The following is a 14,841-nucleotide window of genomic DNA, read 5'->3' as shown; positions in this document are numbered from 1 at the left end:
AATCTGGACAGAGGCTTCGTCACTGAAATTCAAACATAATTTTGGGGGCATTTTTATGTTGATTCTTTTTACTTTCTTTACAGTTAATCTTTGTCACCATGTTCCTGCAATAACCTGTGTTTTTTTTTTAATTTTTTTTATAGTATATTATAGTTTGTGTTAGCTATACCCTCTGTGATTACTTTGTTCTAGTTGTAGTGTAAATATCAAGAGCACTAGAGAAGGGAGGCTGTGTTCGTGTCATTTGTTCAACGAGGACTGCAGCTCATCGTGATGAATTTAAGAAGGCTACTATCTAATTAGTGACACATGATAAGTGCAGCTGCTGAGAGGCCCGTCCACTGCTGTCATCAAACGGCAGTTAACAACACATTACCATTGTGGTACTAATAACCCCTCATAGCTGCTTTCCCCCCCTCAGAAAAGCACTACTCCACTGCAGTAACGGGAAATGGCAGAAAATAAATAATGGAAAAAGCGCTTACTTGTCTTGCTCTTGGGTCCTTCTCATTATGTTTTATCAACTCTGGCAAAAACTTCATGCTGCAACTCTCAGATGTTTTAATGCACGTAGCTTTATAATCTCTTTTCATGAGAGCTGATGTTTATTTGCTTTTAAGGCAGTGGGCTTTAGGGACCACCAGGGGCCCTTGAGAGGGCCTCTAATAAAAACTCTGGGTAAAGCAGGATGTTCGGCACTGCAGTAGACACAGCTACAGTACTCTTACTACTTAGAGCAAACATCTCTGTGGGTTACTGAAGAGAGAGTGTGACACAAACGAGATCCAAAGCAAAAGTCATTACTTTAATTTTCTTTATTTCTTTCTTTCAATAGATTTTACACTATCTTGCTGGAACCAAAGAAACATTTGACTATAGAAACATAAAGTAGCACAAAATATATGCAAAAAAAAAAAAAAACATTTAAAAATGTTTACACTGAAACTAGAAATCTGACGTGGGTCTTCTTGTCAATTGGTTTTCATGTCTTGACTTTGTTGGTGAGGTACACTGCAACAATGATGACACAGGCAGCCACACTTCTTAACCTTCAGTCTCCGGCATAGTGTCCTCTGCTGGCTAAAGCTGTGAATTGCATGTTCCATTGTAAGGCAATGGGACCCAAAAGATTTCACTCACAGATTTGGGAGACAGGAAGTAAAGATCGGTGACTGTTTGCTCTGCTGCAGTCTTCTCTCACTTTTGGCCTTGTGACGCATACGTTAGAACCTTAAAAAAATGATTTCCGATATAAAGATTCATAGTTCAAATGAAACTCTGAAGGGATTTGAGAAGAGAAAGAGAGAGACCCACTTAGGTCTGTTTAATAAATTTCATAAGAGCTCTTTAAAACATAAAACCTTAAGTACGATGGACTCAAGATAAGGCAAAGTGTTTGGATAAGTTGAGTCTGCTCAGTCGGCCAACTGCTCAGAAAGTGCTGTTACCATCAGTCAATCATTGCCAACACAATAAAAAAAAAAAAACATTTCAAGAGAAAGTCCATACACAGGGGGCACCAAATAAGGACATTTTGTGTACAGACATTTTTTTTTATTCACTAGAAACATTCAGTACGTTATAATTTAGTAAGAAAAGAAAAGATTGTTTTCTCTCATGCAACGTGTTGAATTGAAGTCATTTACTGGTAATATCTGCCATTTACTGATGAACAGATTTACCCTTGAAGGAAGTGAAAAACAGAACAGATCAATAAACAATATGAAAGTGCAATCCTAAAGACTAGTGATACATAAGCCTCGAATAAAATGTATCTGTGTGGAACCTAAAGGTCCTTTGTCAGGGGGAAAGTTGAACATCTTATTAATTTATAGATTATTTAGTTCTTATATTTATATATATATATTTTATATATATTTATATGTAATCTATGTAACATCGATGAATTTTATATCTCTAAGTGTTACAGTCACAGCACTATAGAGGCTGTTACTTACTAATGAAAATATTAGGTCATTGTCATAATCTCAGAGAAGAATAAGAAATGTTCATATCTTCTTTACAATCTACCTTGTACAGTGTTCTAGCAAAGAAAAAAAAACAGAAACAAAAACCAACTTAACAATGTCATTTACAAAAATACCCAACTTTAGTAATTGCAACATCTGGTTGCCACTGCAACAAGTTATGTTATGAAATACTATTATACTAGAGTGAAAAGTACATCTTTTTTGAAATTTTCTTTGCTTTTTTTGGTAAAATGTCATCTATACAATAAACATTTTTTTTCCCAACAACACAAGCAACTCTATAACTATGCTCATTACTGCAACACCGTGATCGTTTCTATGGATGAGAAGGCAAGAAAGGTCCAGTAGCTTTCCATCGAGGGGAGGGGTGAGGGCGGGTCGACGTTTAAACCCCTCCCACTCAAGACGTGCGCAACTTCTCATTCGCCGGCCCCCTACGGGTTAGACCTTGAAATGACCAACCGTGCAGAACGTAGCACAGCTCAATAAATTACATTCATTTCAAAATAGAATAGTTTACAACATTGTGTTTTCTTTTTCTGACTAAAATTTTGACCAAGAGTAACATAAGATAAATTACAACAAAATAGAACTTTTTTTTTTTTAAACCACCTTCCACAAATATTACACACAGATCAGAACGTGTGTGAGGACATTCAAAGTGAATGAAACTCAAAAAAAAGCATGATTGTGGATTGTCGATGTTAATCAAGCACCATGAAATTACATCCGAATTTTGAAGAATGTCAAATAAAATTTAGTATAATGAGTTAAAACACACTGCTAGTCGTCAAAATACAAAAAAAGAAAAAGAAAAAAATGTTGGTGTAAAATGACCAAAGAACATTTTATGCTCTAAAAAAACAAAAACAAAATAATTGTTCCAGGAGGTGGAGGGATTTTTTTTAGAGAGGGGGGGAGGTTCAAACATACTTTGATAGTAGACACAACACAAACTCTTAAATAACTTTGAATACATTTCTAGAACCATGAATATAAACTCTCAAAATAAGAGACACTTTACATACATTACACAGTTTACAATACATGTTTGTCTCACTCACGTTCCTCATGTAAACTACTCAGAACCATGGTAAGAAACAATGGTACACTGTGAAAGTCACCAAACATTCTACAAAGCTATTTTTGATTTGTCGTTTCTTACGTTTCTTTTTCAGTAAAGTCACTTGTGATGTTAATGAGCGCTTAGCTGGAAATCTCCTTCCAGGGACGCCAAAAAGTGTGATGTCTTTTCCCCAAAGAGTCCTTGTAGCTCTCGACAGCCCAGTGTGTTGTGTCTGTGACTTTTTAGTGATACACTCTGGATGCAAGTGTTGTTGATGAGTAATTTTTTTAGGCACTTCTACAGTTTTCTAAAATGGAACAGGATTATCGGTGATAGTAGGGTTGGACAGAACAACCGACGGTCACAGATAGCCCTCCAGTTGAAGTTCAAGTCATCTGTTTGCTTGACGAGTGTCGTCGAATGCACCTTTTTTTTTTGTGTGTTTTTTTTTTTTTTAATTGTTTAGTCTTAGCACTTAAATCCTTCACCCTCCTCCAGGTAAAAAGCTCTCCTACCAGGCTTGGTGTCACCATCATGTGCCAGATCCCACTTTAAGTCCCAGTCTGCCGGCAGACCATCAGTCTCTAACACACACGCACACATGCACACGCACGCACACACACGCACAAGGCTTGGCATGTCTGGAACAAACCCTCGCGCTTTGCTGAGCCCTTGGCACACACCCCAGCCTTCAGGCTTTTTCGGTAATGGCCACGACTATCTTCCGACTTCTCCTGTCACGACTGCATGCACAATCTATCAAAGATCTGAACCCAGCAACGCAACTAAAAAAGATGGCGAGTGGGTCCTATTTGCAGTGTGGGCAATGGCAAAAGAGAAAAAAAAGTGACCTCTTCCAAGCCTCAACTTTGGCAAGATGTTTCCAGAGATGAAAAGTTGGCAGAGGGAAGGGAGGGACGAGCTTCATCATGGCATCTTAACAGCATCGGGTGGCAGATGAGGGTCGCGGAGGAGCCCTCGCAGGGACAATCACACGAAGAGCTCATGAGCCTGGCTGCCCCGAGGACATTCAACTTTTGCAGAGAGAAAAGCAACGACCGCAAGACGAAAAACCCTCGTGAAAGCATCGCATGCGTAGGTGTGTTGTGCATGGGGTTTCTGTGACTCTTCCTTGTCTTCAACATTAAACACTATACTTTCATATAGTGTAAATCAAACATCTGTGTTTTTCTTGACTAACCAAAGGGATGAATATTGTGCAGGTTGGTTTTTAGAATAAATATGCAAGAAGAGGAGATCCACGGTATTCTGAGAGAACAGTTGTTAAAATGACCTCTATAGTGTGTCTGCTATGTATGTACTATACATAAGAATATTTTTTGATGTTTTATTGTTAATATTTTTTTTTTTCTAGCAATACATACAGTATATATCTTTTTATTTTTTCCTGTGTGTGTGTGTGTGTGTGTGTGTATGTGTGTGTGTGTTACACCGGTACTGCAGTTCTTATGGTTAAATTGAAGTGTTACACTCTTAGCATGCAGGTTGCTGGACCTCTATGGGAGAGGTTAGGTAGTATTTACAGAGGGGATGTTTTGGGTTTTCTAGTGCAGCTTCTTGACACTCCGTTCCCTTCCTGACGCTTACTTCAGGATAATCTGCAAGACAGAGACAGAGAAAGCAGCGACACAGAAAAAAAAGAGAGAGAGCATTTTAGTTTACCTATAAGACAGAAATACAACTTTATCTGCACACACTATTGTGTTTAAAAGTTTTGGAAATTCTTTATAAATCAAAAGACTAGCACTACAGCTAAAAAAAATGCGGCCATGTTTTTGGAATAAAATCAACTTTGTTTATTTCTAAGATTACATAAAACTGATCAGAAATATTGTAAAACACAGTCTTCCTCCTCTCACCCCCAACCTGTCAGACAGCTGACCTGCTCTGAGCCCGTTTCTGCCCGAGGTTTCTTCCTGTTAAAATTGAGTTGTTCTTTCCCACTGTCGCCAAGTGTTTGCTTATAGGGGTTGTTTGATTGTTGGGGTTTTCTCCCTATTACTGTATAAATACACAGAGCCCCATATCCAGCTACAAGCAACCCTGTATTCAAGTGGAGCATGTTGCTATCTAATGCAAAATGTGCCGAGTAAAGAAGCAATAAATCTGAGCATCACCCTCTGTGGCTTTCTAGCATTCCTAACAACAAACCTAATAAGACACTTAAATCCCCGTCACCTAGTCAAACATTTTAAAGAAGCTAACAAAGAAAAAGTGGTTCTAGCTAAAAATGTTCGGAGTTTCGAGCTAGCCACAAGCCAGCAGCCTCGGTATGAGCAAAGGATCAAAGCAGATAAGTGGAAAAATATGAAGATGAGTGAAAAACAGAAAAGTGTCAACGTCCTGTTACTCAGCAGCTTTTAACACACTGACAAATGTAGTACCTGACCTTTATTTTCTTCGATAATTCTGCTGCACCTGCTTTTGTTTTTGTATAAGTATCGTATATCAGATAAATGTGCGTGTAAAACTCATTTTCAGCGTTTTCTCCCTTCCAGGAGAACAGCACTTCATTTTCGTTAGTTTCACACAGAGAAGACTATTTAATTGTAAAGTCTAACAACTAATTTATTATGAAAATAATATTCTGCATTGAAGTGAAGTTGATTTTTGTTTGAATGTGTTGTCATTGACGTTGTTGGAATCATTAAAAAATAGCAATTGGTGCATCTCTAATCATTTTATTTTGGTTCTAATAAATGACAGCTGTTCGAGCTGAAGATTTCATACAGCACCTGCTGCCTGCGGGCACTTGCTGTTACCACAACAGATAGAAAAGGTCCTCAACTGGCATCTTCATTAAATGGTACTGGTAAATGGTACCTGCTACATCCAGATTATTCAGCTGTTATTGGCGTATCTTTATTGAGCTTCAGAAAAAAAGCTCATTTTTTAAAGGAGATTTTGAGACTATGGACAAAACCTGCAAAGTCTCAGCTGTGCTTGCATGACACAGTAGTATTTTAATATGATAAACGTGGATGATGTAACATCATGGATCTTTGTTATCTCTGCAAAATTCAGACCTAATAGAAATATGATTCCATTACCCATTAAATGCATTTTATATTGTGACATTTCTGATCAATTTAATGTCAGATCAAATATAAATCTGGATCTGGATCAAATCTGCCTTTTGTCTGATTAAACAAAGTCCTTGTTAGTCTGACAGTTTCTAAAGCCTCCTTTACAATAATGCAATAACTATAACAATATATATTTTTTTAATTTAAAAAAATAGCCAGGTGTGGAGGTGTTGAAGTAGGAACAACTCAAACTTATCTCAGGGTGTTATTTGCACTGTTTCAAATCATTAGCTGAGCTGGTTAGCGTTAAATTAGTACAGCTGCTTTACAGCTCCTCACATGTGCTCAAGAGGAGGCTGTGACGAACTATGAAACTTTTCCTTTTAGATTCAGTCCATGTGGCATATTGTGCATAATCATTTCTCTGAAGCAGACTGGCACCAAAGCAACAGGTAGGAGGTGTTTACCACAACAACAATGTGTGAGAAAGGTCAGATGAGCACAGATAAGTATTTGCCAGTGAATAATACATATCTGTCTTACTGATGAGCTGTGGCAACATCACCAGCTTGGTGTTTCATGCAGATAAGAACCAAGCTTCTAACTATTTGCAAATAGCATTTGACCCTAGTCTGGTAACCTCGGTTTGTATTCTCTCTTTAAGAGATTAAGCCTAAACCGCCACACAACAAAGAGAAAGCGAGACAGTGTGAGACTGTCTATAAGGGGGGGGGCTGACAGGTAGGAGAGATGCTGGCTGCCATCATGTGGGCGCCACTGGCAGCAAGCCAACGCAGAACAAAGCCACATGACGCTTGTTAATAGACAATGGACGGCCAGCAAAGGACAGAAGCCGCTGGTCACACCACACATCACAGGAGGTCACCACAGTGGGAGAGAGCGTGTGATGTGCACAGGTCGAGAGAGAAGGCAGTGCAGTGTGGAAATTAGGGGAAAAAATTTGGGCTGCCAGATGGGTGGGATTTAACAGATAGGACGCTACAAACTAATGCCAAGAACTGTTTGCAGGTCCTGTTTGCCTTTGATTTGGTGCAGTGATACCAGCAGCGTGTTTCAGCCCAGAACGAGTCAGAGAGACAGCAGACGAAGATGACGTGCTGCAAAATCACAGCGGACATTTAAACTGCTGTACCTCCTTTTTTACGCCTTAATATCAGCTAATTATAAGAACTGCACGGTATCACAGTGACCTAGTTTGCAAATTTCATAAGATGAAATATTAATTAAGTGATAAGAATTAAAGCAGGTTCCTTCTACAGCAAGGTGAAGGATCCAACTCTTATGCTCCAGCTGAAGAGCTCCTCGACATAACAATGTGTAATTCTACTTGAGCATAATCTTCCCATCAGTCCAGCAGCCAAAGTGATCCCCTCCAGGCTGCAAGTCTGAGTCGACTGCAGCACAGTGACAGCAGAGGGTGCTGCAAGTTCACAATCTCCAGTAATATGTAGCACTTCACAACTGGAGACCCCGGCAGCATTAGGACATGCTTAATATGTGCAAGGACATGCAACGATGTGCGTCGCATGAATAGTTCAGAAGGTCATGAATCGACCAGACTCCTGAGGTCTTAACGAGTGTCAGCATCCTGGCGTCACAGGGGTGTGTAATACCCTTTAGACACAGATTTCCTCGGCTGAACACGACGCCCAATTAATTATCGAGTTCGGCTCAAACTGTCTCGGCCCAGGATTTATCTTAAAGAACCAATATAATAATCGAAGCTAAAAAGCTGACGGCAGGCCGCTAGCATCGGGACAAATGCACCACTGTTTAGGACAGAGTGACGTCGGCAGCCCCGTGCCCTCAGAAAATGCCTGGGTGTGTATTCGGAAAAGCCATATGATTTTTACGACTGCACTGAATGCAGCACAGCTGGTGATTACAAGGGCTAACTGTGTCCGAGGCCCTGCTCATACCTGGCATTAGCTGGAGGGATCTTTATATGGGCTGGAGAGGAGGTGAGAGAAAGAGTCGGGTAGGGGGTGGAGTGTAAGTGGGGGGGACAGACGGAGACAGAGAGCAAAGGCTGACGTCAGTGTTTCTCCGGCTCCTTGTCCCACATGCATCTTTAAAGAGCAGCTCTGCTTCCTGCTGCTACTGCTGCTGCATGCCAATTACAGGAAGAGTCGGTGACTCACAGGAAGTGCACACGCTGCTGGCCTATGAGGGGCAATAAAGCGCACAAGTGGTGGGACCAGACCCGTGGTTAATGATGGAAGGGGGATCTTGGAGAAAGGATTTATGTTCCTTTTTTTAATTTGAAATGTGAGCAGTCATTTCTTACGGTGAGAGCTCTAATCTTGATGTTAGATATCACTTTTATAGGCATTATGAAAATGTTTAATTTCAAGGAAATGTAAGGGTTTTTTTTGCACATTGAGACAGTAAGCAAAAGTACAAAAAAAGAAAAATATGGAGGAGCAGAGTCTGAAAAAAGAGGTGGGGAAGGATTATATTGGTCCTTGGTATAGTAGTAGGCACAGCTATTATAATAATTGAGATAATTTTACGCATTTATTTGCGTCTTTCGTCGTGTTGTCATGTTGAATGTTTTCCTAAATTCAATTAAGACACACATGCCGTGTGGTGGAAATATTTTTCATGTGCTCGCCCGTGTGTCCTCAGCGTACCTCGATACAGAACTACCAGTAAATGATTGCCAGCTGCATGAGGCCGGTGTGCCAGCATTGTGCTGAAATTTCCAGGTTTAAAATGGGGCACACATGCGTCACTCTGGCATTCAAAAACCTGGCCTTGCTTCCCTGGCTCTTGCTTGACACGTGGCAACAGGAGAGCCGCCGATCAGGGGCCATTTTTAGACAGCTTCTGTGATCTTCTTTTTTTTTTTCCTGCGTCTCTCACCCTGACAAGTGTAGCCTAGAACTGTTTCCTCACATGATTTATTCTCCCTTTTATCCTGCAACCAGGAAAAGGTAAAAAGGTGAAGCCGAGAGGAGTGGAAAACAGGAATAGATCCAACATAGCTGCTGTTACGAACCGGCTGTTAGGTGCTGCGGAAATCGTCTGTGTGTATTTGCTTGAATGTGTGTGTTTGCAGAGCACACAAGCAGTACAGATGAGGCCCCTACTGCAGATGGAGAGGCTTATTTGACGACAACAACAAGAAAAGTGGAAAATAAAACTAATTTTAAAAAACAAACAAAAAACAAACAGAACATGCAAAAAAAAACAAAAATCAGGAAGTAGTGCAACACAACACAACTACTACTTGCAAATGTGGGAGCTCTGAAGAAGTGCTTATTGGGTTTGCCTAATGGGGGCTGTGATTTATAAGAGGTACACTGCTTTTTGCTTTAAATTGTCTAGAAAACACCCACTCACAGGCTTTCATGCCAGTGTGAGCGTGCTCTGTGCAGGTGCACCGATGGACAGATGGGGATGGGCTAGGTGTGGGTTAAGGTTATCGCAGCCCAGTACTTATTCAGAGCTCCGGGGACTGATGAAAGAAAGCTTTAAAAGGAGCAAACCTGATTGGCTGGTGCTGTTGCTGCGTAGGGGACACTTGTGGCAGGAGTTGTTGCTGCAGAGACAGTAGCAGGCGTAGCACTGTACATCATTGGGACTTTGTTTTGAGGGTAGGAAAGGGGAGAGGGGAGGAAGAGGAGGAATGGGGGGAAGAGGGAAGCAGGTGGTAGCAATGGACAGGTAGGTGGAGCATTATGGTAGTTGTGGTAACAGTTGTGGTGCGTGCGTGCATGGGTGCGTGCGTGCATGTTGACGGGGTTGTTGTTTATTTTTTGTTGTTGGTGTTGATGGTGGCGGATGTTACAGAGAGCCAGCAAGCCATCGTTAGGGTTACACCGGCAGATGGCATGCAACCATTCACAATGCAAAGCAAAGGAGGTCAGGAAGAAAGAAAGAAAGGAAAAGAGAGCATGGGAGAAAAAAAAAAACAAGAGGAGAGAAGCTGATTACAATCACAAGTAAGGAAATTTATGTGGAAAATCAGTTTGCTGTTTTTCCCAGAGAAATTAAAGGGCACAAGACACCAATTATGATGAATCGATGGCATGGGGATAGGAACTTTTCGATTCGTGTGGGCTGACGAGTCAAACAGCAGAGATGAGAGATCTTAAAAACCCAAGCGGCTGTTAGGGCTTATTTCTAGTCATTAGTTTACCTTGTTGCTAATGTTGGACCTGCTGATGTTATCAGCTGAATTTTTGGTAATTCCCATCCCCTGTTGTGCAGCGACAAATGCTCCGGTTTGTGTGTAATTTCTCTGGGAAACTGATTTAAATTTCCTGATCAACACAGCACAGCAAACAGACAAAACTATCCTACAGCTTAAGAACAGATCAGTCTGCGGCGTCCACGCTAACACTTTAAACATTAGCAAGAGAGTCAGTCAGCGGCGAGACGAGCGCTGAAAAGTCACAGCTCTTCCAGGTGAAACAAAACTGGCAGCTTGATAATAACTCACAAGTGTTCGAATCATGTCCTTTTGTCTCACCTGCAAGGGGGGCTGCAGATAGTGCCCACTCATACCCCCACCCCTCCATCCCCCAAAACTCCCACCTAAATCAGACAGTGTGTGTGAGAGAGAGCAAATAGAAGGTCAGAACCTACCAAGACTGCTAGCGGGAGTCATGCACAAGACTGACCCTGTTGTGTTCATGCAGAGAAAGATAAAGAGAGAAAGGGGGGAAACAGAGAGGGAGAGAGAGAGAGAGGGAGAGAGAGAGGAGGAAATAAATGGGTTAATCGAGAGGAAGGAGAACAACAAGGTTAGACAAGACACACAGAAAAAAAAAACCCAAAAGGCTTGAGGACTTCACTCAGCTCAGTTGCTATTGTTACTGGAGCAATGTCGGCTGATTATGAAAGCAAGCAGAGATGTATTAAGTTGTTCAGTTATTTATTAGTTAGAATACTGTTTATATGCAGCTGCAGCAAAGTTTAACATAAAGCAAACTTAGGTACGTAAAAATCTGGACAAGTTTAGCAAAGTGCAATGCAGTAATGTAAGTCTGTCTGTGTAAAAATGCCAGTTTCTCCATTTTTCAGGGAGTTTTTCCTGAGGTCAGAGGATATTCATTTTTGGTCACATATTGTATTAATTTGTCATTTCAGGCTGCACAATATTTAAAAAAAACTTGAGCCTGCTCGTATTGTATGTTAGGCTTTTTACAACAACATGCTGTTCTGCATGTTTCTTGATTTGGAATTTCTGAATAGCTGCACATGATTAAATGATCATATCAAAAAATAAACAGACAAAGAAATCACACTTTTTGGTAAAAAAAAAAGAAAAAAAAAGAGGCAAGAATAAAACTGAAGAGGTGTGCCAGACAGCAGCATCATGCAGTATCAGTACAATGATGTGCACAGGCTTCTATCCAGATCAGATGGAGATACGTGGGGTTTTTACTGTACTCAGGTAAGCCTCCATCACATACATATTACAGGCAAACAACTCCTGAGACTTTTCTTTTTATCTTAACTTTGAAGAAACCCCACCTATCTGAAATTTAAAAGGTTAGTAAAAAAATGCAACTGTGAGCCAGGCTACGCCCCACACACAGATACACACAGAGGAAGGGATGGATGAAGCACCATTAGGAATCCCGTACCAAGGGAAACAAAAAGAGCAGGCAGGTAGTGAGAAGAGCGAGGGATAGGAGTCTTATCCTCATGAGTCATGAGTGTGGCTACAGGCTACCATATTAGCTGCAGTTAACTCATTTAGCAAGTGACTCAAGGGCCCTTCAGGTACTGCTATTTTCTGTGCGAGAAGCAGACAGAGTGTTCATTTGCGGGTAAAAAAACACTGAATAAATTTGGTAAAACTGGAATAAAATTATCGCCAAAATAACAATAATCACCATATTTTGTAGATTTTAGTATTGCACTTGTGCTGAAACAGTTGGGCTTGTTTTGCTTCTTTGTATGCTTGGGGATTAGACTGGCAGGTGTATCATATTGAGGTGGTAATATATGATAGCTTTCATTGCTCTGATCAAAGCGCGCACTGCCCTTCCACCTGGCAGCAATTATGTGTTTATATTTGCAGGCACTAGATCAAAGTTTTAGGCATGGCGCAGTGAACAGTGAAAACACACCCTCACAGCAAAGGCCTTTATGAGCATCACTCAAATAAATCCATGCCAAAAGATGAAAATTAGGCTAAACAGATGGAAACGGTCATTTGAGAATCCCCTCTTTTATGCGTGTGAAGCTCCAAAACAACAACACGTTTGGAGGATAGCTGTGCGTCTGTGTGTGCGTGCGTGCTCCGCATACCTATGAGTGCTTTGCTTCTATCTGCATCTGCGTGCTGCGTGTGTGTCTTACCTGTGGGAAAGAAAGCGGGCTGCTGGAGCTGTGCGTTGGCCAGCGCCTGCTGGTAGTGCAAAACACTGGGGTTGAACAGGGAGCTCGCTCCGTTGCTCTTCTCAAGTGCTGGTCTCTTTGGTAGGGGCTGGAGGACGCCGTGGGGGAACGCCTAGCCACCGACAACACACACACACACAACAGGAGCACAGCAGATTTGAACTGTATACTCACACAAGTCGACACTAACATTCCTAAATCTGGTATTTGTCTATGCACAGCACAAGAAGGCAAAAATGGAAACTTGCTGTAACTATCACAAGGACAATGAGAAACTACACCGTAGCAGGGCAATCGTCAACAACACATTAAAGAAAGTGCGATAGCTGGAGTTATTTTAACATTACATTGTAGTTGTTCAGTTAACAAATGTACAGTACAATCTAGAGTTGCCACTGGTGATCATAAATGATACGTATTTATATCATTAAAGTCTTTTACAGGGTTTCACAAAAAACAAAAGAGCCAAATTAAATTTTGTGAGTGGCTACAGTACAATTAAAGAAGCTACATGCAAAGCAAAAGGTGAAAGGTCAAAGTACCAGGTCTACAGTTGCCTCGAGGGGTCGCTTCATTGCTTTGGCAGTCGACTGAGTCTTTAATTAGCAGGCAGCGAGCACATGATGGCAGTGGGCCAATGGGATTCAAGCGTATTAACATACAGGTAACAGCAAGCAGAGGTGCGTCATGGGGGACAGCATTGCATTGTGGATAGGTGAGAAGGAAAAAAACAAAAACAAAAATAATCTGAATGCAAGTATACCACATACAAAACAATAGGCATGCACATAAACAAAAATTTGTTTTGTTTCGTTTACTTTAAAGAAACATTGCTACTTTTTGAATTAGTACAAAAGCCAAAAAAAAGCATCTACAATTAAACTTTGGTTAAAAAAATAAGCAAGATTCTACAATGTACTCCAAAGCTACCGGGAAAGCATTTAGTAACTACTTCTGAACAGCAAGAACTGAAAAGTAGTACGCTAAACACGACTGGCTCAGACTAGGAATATTGATCTGACACTTGATGTGAGATCTGCGCTGAAGTTCTCGGCAGTGTTCAAAGTAAGACACTACAGACCTACGCACATAACCATTAAGGCGCTCCTGGAGAAAGCTAACCTATTTGATGACGTGAGGTGGTTCGAGGCTGACAAACGTTAAAATGTACACAGCAGACTCGGATGTGAGTGAGGTAAAAAAAGACACAGCCCTCACAACCAGCAGCAAAAACTGGATACCTTTGTGAAGGCAAATTTAAAAAAACAAAACAAAACAAAAAACTACAAATTAGTACAGTTACTAGCAAAGGCTAACAAAAATAGTTTAACAATCACATCCTTCTCTGTAGCGTCAATTCAACTACAGACACATCCTCAAACTAAATCTGCGTTGTGAGGGTGTGTGGCGTTGTTAGGTGTGATCAATGAACTCGGGAAGGTGAGGCAACGTTACAGTTTAATAACATAATGTGGAGCTCTGTTTATTAAAATTCCTCTAATCTAACAAAGTAAAAATAAGTCATTTTATATAAATTGTTTTTGTGCTAACTTATTAAAAAACATCCTGATATTTGATGTCACTGCTGAGAGGGGAAAAAAAAGAAAAAAGATGGCACGGGTGTGATGAACACAGCACTTAAGGGTCCATGCACAAGCCTATGCTTCATGTATGTGGGTTTTTTAATAGTATGTATGTATGTCCAATTAAACAGCAACAATGCATTGCTGATGCACCACAGAGTTAAACATTGCGGTTAGTTAAAATGAAAGATGCTCTATTAAAGTGACATGAAAAGCAAAGATGACTGCATTCGCCTTTGTAATGAGGAAGAAGATCACAGCATGGCAAGCAACACGTAATGTGGCACAGTAAAACAACATAATCCCAGTGAGAGGACCTTTTTACTGTAACTGCATCAGTTAATGTGTAACCTTATCTACTGTGCGCTTTATCCTATTTGCTTTAGATTTTAAAAAGTGAATTATGGATAATGGTATTACCTATTCACAGCAGTGCAGCAAAACAGGTTTTATGGGTCTCTGCTTCAATAAAAGGACTAAAAGAAAATTGGATTAAAGGTGCTGACTAAACAACTCGTTGTCCTAAGGTTAGCCCTCCTCACCTCTAGTGCAGAATCTGACTGCACAAGGTAATTTGGGAATTGGGTCATAAAGTTGATAAACTGGGGAGGAAGACGGGAGGAGTATGAGCAAAGGATTGTGAAGAGGATGCACCGGCAATATAAACTCGTGGTACCTTTAAGAAAACAGCGCAGTCAGGTCAACATCAGGTTACAGCGCCTTCGGGTCTCAAGGCCTTTTTTCTTATTTATGGATGCTTCAATTTGCTGTTGCTT

At 40.7% G+C, this 14,841-nt stretch overlaps 1 protein-coding gene across 6 annotated transcripts in view; it reads right to left on the bottom strand.

Annotated features, from left to right (window-relative positions):
- Positions 1–800: 800 nt before the first annotated feature.
- LOC146360894 (muscleblind-like protein 2a) overlaps positions 801–14,841 on the bottom strand; it is a 52,877-nt gene continuing 38,836 nt past the window's right edge. For 2 of the 6 annotated variants that reach the window (XM_084921683.1, XM_084921684.1), the window contains 4 exons: positions 13,025–13,078; positions 12,444–12,594; positions 10,719–10,754; positions 801–4,676 (listed from right to left, as the gene is read on the bottom strand). In XM_084921683.1, coding sequence (XP_084777809.1) covers positions 4,552–4,676; positions 10,719–10,754; positions 12,444–12,594; positions 13,025–13,078 — 366 coding nt within the window. In that variant the 3' untranslated portion in view covers positions 801–4,551. Of the gene's footprint in view, positions 4,677–9,616; positions 9,712–10,718; positions 10,755–12,443; positions 12,595–13,024; positions 13,079–14,841 lie in introns of all 6 variants that reach the window. The other 4 variants (XM_084921687.1, XM_084921685.1, XM_084921688.1 and 1 more) reach the window with 4 other exon arrangements.

This window comes from Perissodus microlepis, chromosome 23, assembly GCF_051167445.1.
Source record: "Perissodus microlepis isolate ML-2025 ecotype Zambia chromosome 23, ASM5116744v1, whole genome shotgun sequence".
Classification (NCBI taxonomy): Eukaryota; Metazoa; Chordata; class Actinopteri; order Cichliformes; family Cichlidae; genus Perissodus; species Perissodus microlepis.
The sequence above is the reverse complement of the archived record's forward strand: the minus strand, read 5'-3'. Positions and strand labels throughout refer to the sequence as shown.